The sequence below is a fragment of the Lynx canadensis genome, chromosome F2, assembly GCF_007474595.2.
Source record: "Lynx canadensis isolate LIC74 chromosome F2, mLynCan4.pri.v2, whole genome shotgun sequence".
NCBI classification, from domain to species: domain Eukaryota; kingdom Metazoa; phylum Chordata; class Mammalia; order Carnivora; family Felidae; genus Lynx; species Lynx canadensis.
In genome coordinates this window covers 49,844,520-49,862,330 of record NC_044320.2, presented here as the reverse complement: position 1 = coordinate 49,862,330, position 17,811 = coordinate 49,844,520, and the positions used below count along the sequence as shown (strand labels likewise).

Sequence of the window (17,811 nt, the reverse complement as noted above, 5' to 3'; positions counted from 1 at the left end):
CGGGCCGAGGGGAGCCGGGAGGCAAGAGAGGAGGTCCTGAGCCAGCAGAGCCCGCCGAGAGGGCGTTCTCCCCGCCCCTGGTGCCTCGCCCGCCTGGTCCGCCCCGAGCACGGGGAGATCACCTCCACCCGTCACCTCCTCCTCCCCTCGTCCAGGTCCACCCGGGGCTCCCTCCCCCGGGCCGCCCCCGAACACGAAGTTGGCGGGAGCCTATAAAAGCCGGTGACGGCGCGACCCGCGGACACACCGTGCAGGCGCCCGAGCAGCCACTGCTAGACCCGCGCCAACTCTTGCCCTGCCCAGACCAGCGGCGCGACCATGGCCCATCACTGGGGATACGGCAAGCACAACGGTGAGTGCCGGCGGAGGGCGGCGCGGCGGCGGCGCCTGGGGCCCCGATCTTGGCCCGGATCTTGGCCCCGGCCCCGCAGCGCCCGCACCTGCTGTTTACCGCGGCCAGTGGGAACACCCGAGGCACGGTGTGCCCCCCGTGCCCGCCCCGCCCTCTGCTTCCCGGGGCTGGGATGCCCGGTTGCCCCAGCCCCGAGGCCACTGTCGAGGAATCCCCGCGTCCGGCGGTGGCGCGCAGGGCCCGAGGGAGGGGGAGCACAGCCTCAGCCTCGGGACTCGAGTTCAGTTGCCCCCGGGTCCCGAACCGGAGGCTATCCTAACCGGCCCTAGGAGGTAGCGAGGAAGGTTTTTTAAGGGGGAGGGAAATGTTCATTGTTGATTGCAGAAAAATTAGGGGACCCCCTTCCCTGCACACACTTCACTCTTAGCACCTGTGGCTAAGGCGCTCAACACGAACTGTCCCGGGGCATTTTCGTGGGCTGGTTTGAATCCATTGCGGTGATTTCTGGGTTCTCTCATCATGTCTCCTCTCCTAAGGTTAGAGGGTCACCAGGAACTCGGTTTTATCGTGGCCACTGACCTGGGCTCTCCAGAGCCAGCAGATGCAAGAGAAAGATGTGTCTGGCGCACCTTTCGCATCTAGAGGTGGGATAGGACTTCCCAGGTAGGGGGAATCCTGATCATTAAAAGAGAGGTGCCAGGCCTGAGCAATGACCCTGCCTTTACATTCAGTAGGAGGACACTAGGGAGGAATCCCGACCTGCCCGAATGTCTTAAATGAGCTTGAATATCCTAAATGCTAACCACGAGCCCCGATGATAGTGTTTGCCCAATTTCAGTTGCCGAATTCAATAAAATGAGCATAAAAATAGCTAATATTTATATGGCACTCACTCTTTGTTCTATGACCTTTCCATGTATTGATTCCAATTCTCACAAACTCTAGGACGTAGATGTCATTACCCCATAATACAGATGAGGAGACTGAGACACAAAATAAGTTATTCAGCCGAATGGTGCCACCAAAATTGGAACGGAGCAGATTGGTTCCAGAATCTTTGCCCTTTTCTAGGGATCTGGTTGTGCCCTTCCCCACACTGGGGGATTCACACATCTCTCCTCAATGCTAGGACCGGAGCACTGGCATAAGGACTTCCCCATTGCCAACGGAGAGCGCCAGTCCCCTATTGACATCGACACCAAAGCAGCCATTCACGATCCTGGCCTGAAGTCTTTGTTTCCTTCCTACGAGCAAGCGGTTTCTCGGAGGATCATCAACAACGGTCACTCTTTCAACGTGGAATTTGATGACTCCCAGGACAAAGCAGGTCAGTGTTTAAAAAATAACTTGTGTCTCTTACCCAGTAGCTATTTTCCCAGCTTAATGGGAGGAATCAGGAGCAGTGGCTTAATACTCCTGTTTGTCTCCATACTGTAAGATGCCACTCTGCTAATCTTCATTAGGTCCCAGGCTCTGAGAAGTAGGCTAATTACTTTGAAGTGGCCTGGGGCTGTGGCTCCCCTATAAAATTCCTGGTTTCTATGTAGGGCATTGTATAACTGTAATCTGCTTGTGAAAAGTCACAAAAGGCAAGGTCCCCTGGCAGTAAAGATCAGCAACAATGCGATTTGCAAAAACTGAACTTTGGAGATTTTTTCTAAAATATTTTTTTCCAGAATTGATGCCTATTCAATAAAAAAGTACATCTTAGTGCTGTCTTGAAGGTAGCAGTGAGAAGAGTGGAGAAAGCCTCGCTATTTAAAATACTGAAATGAAAAAAAATTAAAAAAATAAATAAAATACTGAAATTTGGAAGCATTGTATTTATGAATGCAAATGTGATAAAGGTGGCAGTGTATCTTGGTATCCACCCAGAAATTCATTCCACAAATGAAGAGGTTTTAGACTTGGTGGGCGGACCTGGCCCATTGCTGACAAAACCAATGACCATAATTTATCTGTAGTAGAGCTGTTTACAGGATGCACTTTGAATGCTTCTTTTTTCTTATTTAGAAACAGGAGAACAATCCCATTCAGACATGGTAGCAGCTTTCTTTGCCCATTGGTTGATTTAATTGCCAGTGCCCTATTTTCCTGAGTGCTTTCCTCTGAAGGTCGTTGAATGAATGGTGCTGCAGACACATGATGTGTGATGGTGGTGTGGGAGCAGGGAGAGCGCAGGGGCAAAAAGAGAAAACAGGAAAACCAAGAAGACATCCCGTAACGCTGTCAAATTTTTGCAGTAATGACCGAGAGTACTAATATAGTGTGTGTAATTATAGCCATTATAGTCCAGTTGACCATTTTTTTTTCAGTAGCTAGCCAATTATTCAGTCCAGTTTGGAAAAAAAAAATTCGCTCCTACCTTCTTTAAATTATTTTTTGATGCTTGGATTTCTGAAATAGTGACTCTGGAAGACAATTTGATGGAGGATAATGTGGAGATCATCTGAGAAATGTTTTCAACTTACCTGTTCCTTTTGTGCACCTCCCCCCAGTACACACACACACACACACACACACACACACATGCAAACACATATTCTGGCATAATATAATGGCTAATTAGACTTTGATTATTAGATTTAGTAGAGGATGTTCATTGAAGACACTTCAATGATTCTACCTTCCCAAGTAAGCCTTCCACTTCAAAGAAATAATGCTCAAGTGATTAAGCTAAAAATAAGGGAAATTTCTTTCCTTCCTGTAAAGGATACTGCATATTTTGATTATGACTAGGCCATAGTCTTGGTGTTATTGTACATATACAAAGGATGCTACAAAACTCCGTGTTTATTTATTTAAAAAAAAAAACTTGAGCTATTTTAGTTTAAAAAATTTATTTTAATCTTTATTTATTTTTGAGAGAGAGACAGAGTGTGAGCAGGGGAGGGGCAGAGAGAGAGGGAGACGCAGAATCCGCAGCAGGCTCCAGGCTCTGAGCTGTCAGCACAGAGCCCGACGCCGGGCTCAAACTCATGAACTGTGAGGCCATGACCTGAGCTGAAGTCAGAAGCTCAACCCACAGAGCCACCTACAGGTGCCCCCGAGCTATTTTAGTCTTTAGCTATCAACTGTTAAAAAAAAAAAGAGACACAGTGACTGTATGTTTCAATGTTGCCAGTGAAGTCAGTTTTCAGTGACCCTACTGGCCACCAGTCATATACCTCATTGGATGCCACATAGAAATTGGGTGCTTATTTGGAGTGACGGGGAAACAAATGTCTAGCAAATAGAACCGGATGAGATAATTCCTTACAAATTTGATCATGAAATAATTATTTCAGTAATATATTATTACTGGAAAGTGGATTTCGACATTGAGTCTAGCAACTGTGAATAGAAAGGGGTCAGGTAGCCGTGGATTCAAGTCCCAGCTCTGCCACTAACTAGCTCGGTGGCCCTGGGAACAATAGCAACTTACTGTCTCTAATTTTTAGTTTTCTTAACTGCAAAATTGGAGAAGCAGTAGTATCTACCACAAAGGAAAGATTAAATGGGACGGTAGATAGAAAGCACCTTAGCCCAGCACTTGGCACGTTACGATTCTCCAACAAGTGACCATTGCTGTTTTCATGTCGACACACCGTTCGACTGCTTTTATTAGGCAATTGCTGTAGCGATCACCTGTGGTAAGATTACTGAAGAAAGTTTTTAATGAACTGGAAGATTACCTGCCACCACCTGATGGGATTTAAAATTTTTATTTTTATATTTTCCTCAACATTCCATTTATCATATTAAAGTATGTACTGATTTTATATGTGATGTTATTATATAGTTACATGTTTTAGCACGAAAATGACAAGTTCTGATGGATTTCTAAATAAGCAGTAACTGATTAGAGAGCTGTTTAAAACTACTTCTCCTGGTGAGTAACACATATATTATTAAAGCCATGTTTAGATTGTGAGAACAGTGGTTTTGATAGGGTCTCAAACCCATGCCTTTAGAGACACATGCGTTATTCACTTAGTTCTTATGAAAACAAAACAAAACAAACAAACAAAACAAAACAACAACAAAAACCCATCCCTAACACCAGTTAAATGCATGAAGGCAGGTAGAGGTCTAGTCTCCTTCCTGTATCCCTAGATTTCACGCTGGGGATACCTGAAGTATAAAGACACAGAAACAGCAGTGACAGCTGACAGCGATTTTGGTAAGTGCAACAAGGACATATAGTCCAAGGAACTATGGAAACGTGAAAGAGACTTAGGAGTCGTTCTGTGTAAGTCAGGAAATACTTTCCAGGGTAAATAAAACTTATGCTGAGGCTTGAACTTGGAGGAGACTCCAGGCAAAGAGAAGTAGGAAAGACCAGGGGATTTGAGAGAGAAGAGTATGTGCTCTGACGGGCAAGGAGGTGCCATAAAAACAAGGAAGAGTTAATGTTAGAAAGGCTTGCTCTCCTTTATGTATGAATGATCCCTTTGTAACTTTGCCCATACCTCTTCAACACTGTCAGTTGTTTGGGTTAAACCAGGAAGCAAATTTTTTTCCAGGATGTAGAATATATTAAAATGTTGGCATTAAGGAAAAACAGAATAAATCAAACAATCATACCATGCAGAGAAGCACCCTTTAGATTTTTTTAAAAAAGAATCCTAGACTCTCAAGTTAGAACGAATGATGGAGATACTCTAGTCAAATTCACTTAAAATAATTATGAGAAAACAGAATGCTAAGGAGTTTAACTTGCTAGTCCCTTCTAATTTGTTGGGGTGAGACTAAATGACCATCACTTAAAAATAAAAGTTGAATAAGAATCTTTGAATAACCACAATTAATATTTAGTGTATATGTACCATGTTTTAAAAAATTGATATGCTTTTCTCTACACTGAAGTCTAAAAACAATTCATTCATTTTGGTCACTCAATATTTTATTTTATTTTTTGGTCATTCAATATTTTGAATCAACAACTTAACATCTCTTTTTGTTAAGAGTTATTTTCATGGTATTAACATTTTTAGATATCTTTTACCTCTTGTTTTCTACATCTAAATGCTTCAGTTCCTTTTACTGATTTATTTATTTATTTATTTCTACCTCAGTGAGATTTCAGCCTTCTAGAACTTCTCATAGATTTAAGTTTTCAAATATCCTGAATATTATCTTATCTGATACTAGAGTATCACTAACTGAGCTGGTTGAGTTTATTATGTTTATGTTTAGTATGTTTAGTATGTTTAAGCTTGAAAGAATTCTTTTTAATGTTTATTTATTTTTGAGAGAGACAGAGACAGAATGCGAGTGGGTTAGGGGCAGAGAGAGGGAGACACCGAATCCGAAGCAGGCTCTGAGCCGTCAGCACAGAGCCTGACATGGGGCTCGAACTCACGAGCTGTGAGATCATGACCTGAGCCAAAGTCAGTTGCTCAACCGACTGAGCCACCCAGGTGCCCTGAGAGAATTCTTTTTAGGTGTGGAGTTAATAAAATAAAAATGTGGAGTTAATAGCTTTAACTAAAAGTTCTCATCAATCTTCTAAATTCCTTTAACAATAAACCACCTTAAATTAATGAAAAATTGCTAATCCTGTTGGTCTTTTAAAAAACTTATTAAAAAATAACTCTCCCTGCTTGCATTCTTTTATTACTAGCTTTATCTGGGAGAAAAGAATACTAGTCAAATTATTAACTTCTGCTAACTCATTAACTTTTATTAATGAGTTTAAAACTCTCCTGCTTTCTTGCAATGTTAGATGCAAATATTGAAAAACCAATGCCTGAAATTACTGAGCCAATCCATATACAACTGTCATATAATTTCTCTTCTTTAGAAGTTGATATATTTTTATCTGTCTATAGTATTTCAAGAAAAAAGGAAGGAAATGAACAATTTATCTGTGCTCATTTGAGGCAGACCACTGTCTCTATGACAATAGAACTCCATACATGAGTCTTGCTTGATTTTCAAGGACTTGCTTTTGAAGCTTTAATATTGTCCTTCCGTGAATAATTTTAAATTAAAAGGAATCAGAGCAGCAACAAGTGAAAGGGTTCGTTGTGCATACTGTTAATGGTGTAAGAGAAATCTAAGTATTTATAAAACTGACCAAAACATTCTAAATACTGTATTTTTTTTAACGTTTATTTATTTTTGAGACAGAGAGAATCAGAGCATGAACGGGGGAGGGTCAGAGAGAGAGGGAGATACAGAATCTGAAACAGGCTCCAGGGTCTGAGCGGTCAGCACAGAGCCCGACACGGGGCTGGAACTCACGGACCGCGAGATCGTGACCTGAGCCGAAGTCGGACGCTTAACCGACTAAGCCACCCAGGCACCCCTAAATACTGTATTTAATTATATTCATGTCAAAAGAGCTTCCTTTGTTTTTTTTTTTTTTACTCTCCTATAATTTCCATATACACAAAACTAAAAAATCCTGTCCCTTTGATTTTTTTTCCAGTTGTTTGGTTCATCTTTTTATTGCCAACAGGTATTTCTTAGTGGATTATATTTAGTGGGGTCTTCAAAAAGCATTTATTAAATGAACACACACACATACCTAACATCAAATTTTCAAAAAATACCCTATTGCTATATATATTTTTTAAGTTGATTTATTTTGAGAGAGAGAGAGAGAATGAACAGGGGAGGGGCAGAGAGAGAAAGAGAGAGAAACCGAAGCAGGCTCCACGCTGTCAGTGCACCGCTCTACTCAGGACTTCAACCTGAGCCGAAATCAAGAGTCAGATGCTTAACTGACTGAGCCACCCAGGTACAACCTCCCCCCCCCCATTGCTGTATTATATGTTCTAATAAAACTTCCATTTTCCATAGTTCATACAGCAGAAGGGAAAACTGAAGTGGTGCTTTACCCTTTTAAAATCCAGAGCCTTTTCCCTGTTGCCTGACAAAAACTGTGGAGCATCTATTCTTAGACTTTGATCTGTACCAGAATCATCTCACTGTTCCCTCTGAAAATATCGGTCATTAAAGTCAGCATCTGGCTTGGGCATCTGCATTTTAACAGATGATCCTGATTCACATAGAAATCTGAGGACCAGAGATATGGAAGGTGCCTTGAATATTTTCTATTTGTTTTACAGCATTTAAGAGGTCTTAAAGAGAAATAAAATGCTGTTCCATGTTTACTGGCTCATGTTTTCTATTCTTTGGGGCTATCATCTTGTCTACTTTCTTTGTCTTTGAAATCAATACATTCTTATCTTGATGCTCCTAAAAATCCACCCCCTCCCCTTAATACCTCCCTCCCTCCATTTTAGTTAAACCACAGATCCTAGGTATTGTTTTTACTCTCATATAATTTCCATGTACCGGAAACTAAAAACTTCTGTTCCCTTGATTTTTAGTTGTTTACTTTAGTGTAAGTGACAGCTAAACATCTCACTATTTTAAAAGAAATAAAGTGTGGGGACTTTTTCTTCATTCATTTTCTTGATTTTAGTTGTAAACTCCAGGATTATTGACTACTGCTTCAAAAGCAAAATAGTAATGCATAATTTAATGAAGATTGTTTATCTCCTGGAAATGCTGCATTTTTAGTAGACTTAGTCATGTACTTCATTAATAAGAGATCCCTTAAATTTGCATTTTAAACTAAAGATTATTAGAAATGGTTTATTTGTATTTTGGATTTAAGAGAGATTATTGATATTCTTTAAGGTGTTTAGTTTGTTATTTGGATACATTTTATGTTAAGTAATAATAAAGGGAGTAGGAAGAAAAAAATTAAAAATGTTAAATTTTCAGTTTTTAATTTGTATAGTCTTGTATATTATTGGACTGGATGTCTTAATTTTCACAAATAACATAGTTTACGTAATTTCTCTAAGTAATATGTATAGGAAGACAGATTAGAATGTATTTAGTACTTATTTTGTGTTTTATATATGTAGTATGTATAACTGATGGCTGATCATGAAAATTAAAATTGGCTAGAGCCCTTGGTGTTGAGATTTGGATTTAAATTAAGTTTTGGGAATTTTGAAAAGATATTGTGGTAGAAAATTTATGTCTCTCTGTCCCTTGTGGAATACATTTCCGTGATACAATAAATCATGGACTCTTCAGAGCCCTCACTAACATGGCTGGATTTTAAAGAGGAAAAATATACGCAGTCAGCAGTTTCTGCTACTTTTAAAAATTATTTTTGCATCAGACAGACAGACTTCGTTTTAAACTTGGGTCGTTCAGAAAATGGTATGTAGCAATCAAAATAAGTAAATAAATAAGTAGATCTGGAAAAAGTGCAAGCTCCCTATTTTTCAACCAAATGTCTTTTTTATGTTGCACATAAGATGTATGCTACCTTTATTAGAGTTTGTGGCAATTTATTACTGTAACCATGTTTTGGGGACGACTTCATTAACTAAATTCTGCGCTAAGGATTTGTTGAAATAACCAACTCCTGAAGTAGACCAGAAATGTTTCTTTTTGTAGCAACTAAATTTTAAGAATTTAATAACCTCTCCTAGGTACAAGGGCTTCTAATCTACATGGCAACATAGTTTTATTTTAACAGGAGCTAAAACAGGTGTCTGGTAATAACAGATTAGCACTGAGTATGTTTAATCATTGAACCAAGAATCTTTTTCTTTCTTTCTTTTCTTTTCTTTCTTTCTTTCTTTCTTTCTTTCTTTCTTTCTTTCTTTCTTTCTTTCTTTCCTTCTTTTTGTTCTTTTCTTTCTTTCTTTCTTTCTTTCTTTCTTTCTTTCTTTCTTTCTTTCTTTCCTTCTTTCTTTCTTCATTTCTTTCTTCATTTCTTTCTTTCTGTAGTATTAGCAAAGCTTGTTTAATAAAAGCTCATATACATTCTTGACTAATTCTAAATCTTCTCTGAAATAAGTAAATTAAGATGGAATGTTAAGATCTGCGAGGGAGTGAATAAGAATATGAAACAGCAATAAGTTTTATTATTTTTAAAATTGAAGATTCTGATATTGTTCACAAGGGAAAAGAGATACATTTAGGAAGATAAGTTATCTTGATGCTTAATATGGTTTTATTTATTTTGCTACTTGGTAGAACTAGTGATGTTACAGAGGGCATTTGCTTTTTATGATCAGCCAGTTGGTAGCTTTAAAAAGTTGTTATAAAGGAATTATTTCAGTACCAGTTTATTTCATGAACAAATATTTTGTTTTAAGAATATATTATTATGAAAAATGGAATTTTTTATTTTGAAAAAGCCTTGTGGGGGGGGTGCGGATAAGGCTAATTATTTCCTTACAGAATTATCAGATAAAAAAAACTTTAACAATAATTCATTAAATTTCAAGAGATGTGATTTTATCAGACTGTACCCAAATTGATGTTTCTTAGCAGATCTGTGATGTAACATCGTTTACATAATTGGTTCTTCCCCCTCCCCTGCCCCTTGGCCTATTGTAAGGCAGTGCTGGGGACCAGAGGTTGTATCAGGAGCTAAGAAGGGCCTAAATATCTTCCAGCCGGCTCTGTTTTTTACTTTGGATAGATGGATGGCTGTTGCTACCATTTATGCATACTTAGGTGAAATTAAGCAAACTTGACTCTACAGACTTTGTTGCTTTGTTTTGCAAAGCCAGAGTAAGTTTGGGCTCATTGTTGTATAGAATTATAATCCAAAGCTAATAAAATGCACTTACAGCAACAGATGTTTTAATCCTAGTTCTAGAGAAATAAAATTTGAAGTTGGAGAACTAATCTAATTTTAAAAGCTTTTAAATATATTGGTAAGTTTCGTGAATATATACAAGTTAACAAGGTTTTATGGAGAGGCTGGGGGAAACTGATTTCCTACTAGTTTAATTCTCTCTAATACACAACTCGGTATCTACAGATAGACTGTACTGGAGATGACATCCAGTCATATTCTTCTGTCTCGTGCTTTACTCTAACAAAGTTATATTAATACCAGAATAATAGAATCATAAGACAGTTATTAAAGTTAGAATTTTAAGTTTTTGGAGGCAACAGAGTACTATGTGCTCTGTTAGGTGATCAATAAATTTTTAGTGAAGTGATAAACAATTGAATGGATCCACTTTACAGATGAGGAAATTAAGATCAGAAAGGTTTGATGAAACATTTTAATGGGATAAAGCTAGTTACTAGCAGTGAAAGTCCAAATTCTGAAGAATTTGGGAAGCCAGGGTAAGGAAAATTGGGTTTTATACTAAGATCAATGGAATGCTGATTGTTTCACAAATTCTGGCATCTGGGGTTAGCAAAGCAGATGGTAGGGCAGTCATGGGGCTGTGGACAAGAGAGCTTCCCATGTTTTCTGGAGTGTGCCACAGACCTGCATCGACAAGCAGGTACAAGGGCACCTCCCCAGTCATTCACAGAGGACTTAATAATTCCACTTAAGACTTCCTCTCTCTGAACCAGAACCTGTGAGTCCAAACAAACCCAGAAGAGAAGTTATCACTGTGCTCAGAAAACAGATGGGAAAAGTACCCACCTTCAAGCCAACACAAGTGAGGAGAAAAGCCAGTTGAGATGATTTTGTTCAGCCCTGTAGACTAAACTTGAGTCTGGATTTAATTTTCACAAAGTGAAAATGTTGCTACAGGCATAAATTTAGAATTATGCAACAGGATTGAATTACATTATAATATTTAGTAGTGTGTGTTTCATGTGCATATGTACATATACGTGTGTATATACATGTGATTTTGTGTATGTTGTGTGTATGTATATACATTCATACACTCATACTCATATACACATAGGCACATGTATAACATACATATATCATACATATACATATTTTTTACATTTTAGTGCTGAAAGGAGGACCCCTCACTGGCACATACAGATTGATTCAGTTTCACTTTCACTGGGGTTCGTCTGATGGGCAAGGATCTGAGCATACTGTGGATAAAAAGAAATATGCTGCAGAGGTAAGATATGCTTTTTTGCCTTCCAGGGAAAAATGTAAATTGATTTTCAGCATTAATTTCAAAAACATAGTTTTGTAAATTCGACTCAAACTAAGCGAACCACTTTTTTTTCTTTTTACAAAGGACCTTCACATCTGCTTCTTATAACTTTTATTTGTGATATTACAATTAATGCTGCAAAACATTCTCTGCTACACTCAAGGACATCGTTTGCAAAAACTTAAATGAATTCAAATTGGAGGATCCTGTTTTAACATAAACCTAAAAATAGCATTTGTGTCTTTCCTCAAAAATATGTAACTCTTTGTCTGAGAGTTGATGAAGTCACTTGCTGTTATGTCAAATAGTGGATAATTAGGATGAAAATGAAAGAAAAGCTTATATTTTAAATTACCCACATTTTCCCTTTCTTTAGTAACCTTTAGTTGTAAAGAAAAGATCACTGGGTACAATCGGCTGGTTTTATGATGTATATCATTTATTGTGGTTTTGTCTCAGGATAACATTTGGAGGATTAATGATGTATATCATTCATTATGGTTTTGTCTCCGACTGCTTTAGCTTCACTTGGTTCATTGGAACACCAAATATGGGGATTTTGGAAAAGCTGTGCAGCAACCTGATGGACTGGCTGTTTTGGGTATTTTTTTAAAGGTTAGTTGATGGCCCAATTCTTTTTTTCCCTGTTTTTGAGAAAGGTTAACCAGACAGAACATTCATAATAAACAGGACATTCTACAAAGAGCCCAAGGAATGCCTTTGGCTCCAAAATATTTTCAGGCTTATGTCCCCCTTCATATCTGCTAGTAGCTCTAGAGATGGAGGGCAAAAGTCAAAACAAAAACAAAACAAAAAATCCAAGAGGTATTAATTAGGTGCTATTTAGATGTAAATGTGAAGGATGTATACATGCGAAATGTAAAATGAGAAAGAGGTATACTTCAGATGACTACTGGTTTTTATTTTAAAATTCACCCTTAACTAGATAGTAGTGTTTCATGACAGGTAAAGCTAAATTTAGATCAAGTTTTGGAGGGCTCAAGGGCAGTGACTCAATATTGGAGAATTTCAGGCAACAGTGGGGCATACAGTTTGAGCTGCCCTCTAGACAGCTGTAAAGCAAGTTGAGAAAAGTCTGGGCTGGAGATTCATGGGGCCTGACATCATATGTCAAGGTAGAAGCTACAAGTGAATATGCAATCATCCAAGGAAAGCACCAAGAGGGAGATGATAAAGCTGCTAATCACGCAGTCCTGAGAAACTGCAGACTGTAAGACGTTTAAGGCAGTGGGAAAGATGGTATTAAATGACTAAAAAGGAATACAGTAGTCAAGGGAGATTGCTGAGGCTGGAGGGCAGAGGGAAAGCCAAAGGAGGAGAGAATTTCAAAAAGGAGAGAAGTCAATAGTATAAAATCCTGCAAGATTAAGGTTGAACAGTGTTCCTTGCTTTGGCAGTTAGAGGTCAGTTGGAGGTCACTAGTGACATTTGAGAGAGTACATTCAGGGGACTGGGCGGTGGGGGGGTGAAGCAGAAAGAAGTTGTCAGTGACAGTAGGGAAGTTCATGGTGCCAATGTGATCAAAGTAAGATGGATGGGTGGCATGTACCAGTGGTAGACTTTGGTTCATCGTTTGGAAACCTTTTATGGTAGAGCTGCCCAAATCAAAACTGATGTAATACCAACCAGATTACGGTGCCTTGTACATTATGTCTTCCTATAGATTGGTGATGCCAACCCGGGCCTACAAAAAGTCCTTGATGCACTGGACTCCATTAAAACAAAGGTACAGTTGCATTTTCTGCCACCTCGATAGAGTACCTATGTTTTATATCCCACTGGTTTTAGGAAATTCTTTTGATCAAATCGAATAGTCTCAGTTTGACATGTGGTGTTTGGATGAACGGTTAATGAAGGTAAAATGTTGCTTATATATTCATGTAACTTTTCTTTATCCAAAAGTTGATCCTAATTCTAGTATAATTTTAATCTTGCCTTTATTTAATCTTGTTTCCCCATCATTTGAACATTCATATATAAGAGTCAGAGAATCTCATGACTGAAAGGAAACTGAGAGATCATCTGGTCAAATTATTGACTCATTCACACAGCAGGTATTTGTTAAGTACTTGCTCCATTTCAGTCACTTGGTTGATATAGGAGATACAATGCTGAGCATGAAGACTAATCCATCCCAAGTTTAAATTCTACAGCACAGCCATGTTTAGGTCATTGAACATCTGCTAAATACAATCCCCAGTGGCAGGCCTAGCTTCAGAAAGCTCATCTTCACTGAAGTCATGTTTATCTTCTGAAATGCTCACTTGTTACTCCTATCTGACCCCTTTGAATGATGGAGAATAAACCTGATTCAAAAACACTAATTGGAAAAGATATGTACCTTCACATTAACTGCAGCATTATTTATAATAGCCAAGATACAGAAATAGCCCAGTGTCCAACAATGGATGAATGGATAAAGAAATGTAGATTATATGTACACAGTGGAATATTTCCAGTCATAAAAAAGAAGGAAATCTTGCTGTTTACGACAGTATGGATGGACCTTGAGGGCATTAAGTTAAGTGAAATGAGTCAGATAGTGAAAGACAAATATCATATGATCTCACTTATATGCAGAATCTGAAAAATAAACAAATAAACAAACTAAAAACCAATGAGTGCATAGACACAAAACAGATTGGGCGTTATCAGAGGTTGGGGGAAGTGGTTGAAGGGGGTCAAAAGGTACAAACTTCCAGTTATAAAATAAATAAGTTTTGGGGATAAAATGTACAGCATAGCAACTGTTGTTACTACTACTGCATTGCATATTTGAAAGTTGCTAAGAGAGTAGATCTTCAAAGTTCTCATCATAAGAGAAAAAATTAGTAACCAGGCATAGTAATGGATGTTAACTAGACTTATTGTGTTGATCATTTAGCAATATATGCAAATATCAAATCATTATGTTGTGCACCTGAAGCTAATATAATATTATGTATTAATTATACCTCACAAAATGAAAAACTTGATCCTTTTTTTTTTTTTTTTTTTTTTTAGAAAGAATCTTAAGCAGGCTCCACACTCAGCTCAGAGCCCAACACTGAGCTCCATCCCACAATCCTGGGATCATGACCTGAGCTGAAATCAAGAGCGGGTTGCTCAACTGAGCTGCCCAGGAGCCCCGATCTTTCTTTCTTTTGAACCTATTTTCTCTAATAGGGTTTTGCCTACCGAGGCTAGTTATCTTTTGTTCACTTTATTCTCTTAGGACAGTTTTCTCTCTTTGTAACAACTTTGTCCCTCTGCTTGTAACTCATTGCTGTTTGCATCTGTTGCTTTAAAAGTGTAGTGTCCAGAAAAGAAAGCAGTTATTCAGTTCTGATCCAGCCATCAGGTATGATAGCAAGGCAATTACCTCCTCGTTAAGGATACTCTATTTTGGTGACTGCAGCCTCAAATTTGCATTATTTTAGTGGCAGCAATTTCACTTTAAATACTGGATGTGATCAGTTAATAACTTGAAGGAAATTATAAGGGATAATTATGGAGGACAAGATGAGAATGGACATGTGAAAATAGTATCGTCAGGTTCCCTTGCTCATATCTGCTAGTCTGTATTTCCAAGTCAAATGTCATCTGTTAATTTCTTTTTATTTCGTTTTCTGGTGAATATGGGACCTCTCTTAAAAGAGGGGGTCGGAGGGGCGCCTGGGTGGCTCAGCTGGTTAAGCGTCCAACTTGAACTCAGGTCTTGATCTCATGGTTTATGAGTTCGAGCCCCGCATCAGGCTGTGTGCTGACAGCTCAGAGCCTGGAGCCTGCTTCAGATTCTGTGTCTCCCTCTCTGCCCCTCCCTTACTCATTCTCTCTCTCTCTCTCTCTCTCTGTCTCTGTCTCTCTCTCTCAAAAAACACATTAAAAAAAAGTTTTCTGGCGACCAGAAGGGAGTATTTGTTTCCTGCCTTCCTCCCACTCTGATCACGACACATAACCTGTGTGTTTGCCTGATTCCAGGGTAAGAGTGCTGACTTCGCTAACTTTGACCCTCGTGTCCTCCTTCCGGAAAGCTCGGACTTCTGGACCTACCCAGGCTCCTTGACCACTCCTCCTCTTCTGGAATGTGTGACCTGGATCCTGCTCAAGGAGCCCATCAGCGTTAGCAGTGAGCAGGTCGGTTTCCTAAAGTGAGGGAGAGCATTTCATCCAGACAGAGGAGCTTGGCTTTTGGATTTGGACAGACCCAGGGTTTACGGGCTTAATCCTGCTCTTGATGCTTCTAGCTGTGGAACTAGTGTCTATAGCAGTGTGTAGCTGATAAACAGCTTTTGAGAAATATTTGCTGTTATTAGCCATAACTTTAGGCAGTGTTTACTCTGTGAAGTTGGGTGATCGTGGGGATTAAATGAGAAGGGTATCTGTCACTTAATAAATGCTTTTATGGAAACTGTGAGGAAACTGAGGCCCAGGACAATGAGATTGCATACTCAAGGTTACACAGATATCAGTGGTAACTCCCCGCCGATTACTCACTCACGTAAGAGCTTGCTGCAGTTCTTTTTGTATCAGAATACCTTTCTGAATTCTGACAAAAGTAAAAGCCATGCTTTGGAGAAAAAAGTATCAAAAACTCACTCCAGGTTGCTTTAACAACCTTTAACACAGACTCTTACTTCTCCCATACAATATAGTTTATGCAATTCAAGTTATTAATGCAGCTTCTAAGTCGCCAATAGTACCCACTGTCTGTCTCTATTCCCACACAGCTGAAATGTAGAAAATGGACATTCCTCAGTAGGATCCACAAGGACTTGGATCCTGGGTAATTTAACTGATGTTACAGTAGCTGAGGGATAATTACTGGACCAAAGAGATCAGGTTAAAGGCTGTTGATTTGTGGGCTGTTTTATTACTGCCCGAACAATCCTTCTTCATTTAGATCAAGACTTGCTTAGGAAAAGGGAAGTACCCCTTTGCACAAATAACCTCAAAGAAGTAGGAGGCTGGTTGAGGGCTGCCTGTTTCACATCTTTGGGCCAGGGAGCTAAAACAAGGTTAAAAGGGAATAAAGATCAGTCAATGTCAAGGATTTCCCAGATTGGGAAAATTCATTTATGTGTTTCTATACATTTAAGCAAAGATACCAGCCCTCACTTATCCCCTGGGGCTTGCAGATCCTGGGTCACTTTAGGTCACCTTCCCTGGGGCAGAAAACAGAACTCTAATTGGGATCTAAAATTTCTGTTAGTATTTTACATCTCAGAAGTGTTTTATAGGCTTTTGATGTTTGATTTTAAAATTTAAAGAGGGAAAAAACAAGCTCACTGAAAATTTCCTTCCAAATGACACCAACAACCTTGTGTGCATTTTCTAGAAATTGATTTGTTATCTAAAAGCATAGGGATATAGGGGCACCTGAATGGGTCAGTCACTTGAGCATCCAACTTGGGCTCAGGTGGTGATCTCATGGTTCGTGAGTTCAAGCCCACATCAGGCTTGCTGCTCTCTGCACAGAGCCCGCTTCAGATCCTCTGCCCCCCTTTCTGTGCCCCTCCCCCACTTGTACTCTCTCAAAATAAATACAACATTTAAAGTAAAATAAAAGTATACACATATGTTTATGTGATTATACATTTATTGAGAATCAAAGTGAAGTTTAATATTGGAAAATGCATTTCAGGGTATAACGCAAACACATAAATGAATACTATTGTGAAACTTGGACTTTTAGTTTTTTAATATTTTATTTTGCCTTTTAGATGCTGAAATTCCGTAAGCTTAATTTCAATAAGGAGGGCGAACCAGAAGAACTGATGGTTGACAACTGGCGCCCAGCTCAGCCGCTGAACAACAGAAAAATTAATGCTTCCTTCAAATAAGATGGTCCCGGAGCCCAGGACCAAAGAATGGACCTCTGGGTTTCCCTTTAGCTAAGCACAAATCTACCTTGTTGAATTGGACCTTGGCTGCTTTGCATCTGGTTTTCTAGACCTTTCATTTCTCACCTGATGTGCTTATTAGTAAAATGTGAAGAACCTGACCAGGTGTCATCCTTGACAGAATTGCTGTGACGGGTGCTTTGCTTATGGTAGTAGCCTTTCTGTAATGGAGAATATAGTTCAAGGAATAGGGGAAAAAATACCTTGACTTTGTTCATAGAACAGAGGGTGATGAGCATTGACAATTGTTCACAAAAATGCTAGTTTTAAAGCATAGGAAAATAGAATGAGTGCAAATCCCTATCATGAGATAAATTGAGCTATGTAATGTAAATCAGGTAAAATAGTCATGATTCTGTGTAATGTGAATCAGGTAAAATAAATATTCATGATCCCAAGATGTTATATTAATGAGCAAATTTTAAATTCTTATATATTTGTAGCAATGTTAAATATGAATTATGTTGTAATTTAGTGACTTTTGAATTACAGAGATATAAATGAAGTATTATCTGTAAAATTGGTATAATTATAGTTGTGATACAGAGTATATTTCCATTCAAATAATATATCATAACTTAATAAATATTGTATTTTAGATATATTCTTTAATAAAATTTGGACTTTAATTTGGGGCTATTTTATTTCCTGCTGGGCA

General features: G+C 38.8%; 1 protein-coding gene across 1 annotated transcript; it reads left to right on the top strand.

Annotated features, from left to right (window-relative positions):
• The first annotated feature begins 232 nt into the window (after positions 1-232).
• On the top strand, positions 233-17,792 carry CA2 (carbonic anhydrase 2). The gene is made up of 7 exons (XM_030304157.1): positions 233-352; positions 1,482-1,679; positions 11,093-11,211; positions 11,773-11,865; positions 12,935-12,997; positions 15,232-15,387; positions 16,974-17,792. The coding sequence occupies exons 1-7, from the start codon at positions 319-321 to the stop codon at positions 17,091-17,093; spliced, it is 783 nt and encodes a 260-aa protein (XP_030160017.1). The 5' UTR covers positions 233-318; the 3' UTR covers positions 17,094-17,792.
• Positions 17,793-17,811: the final 19 nt, after the last annotated feature.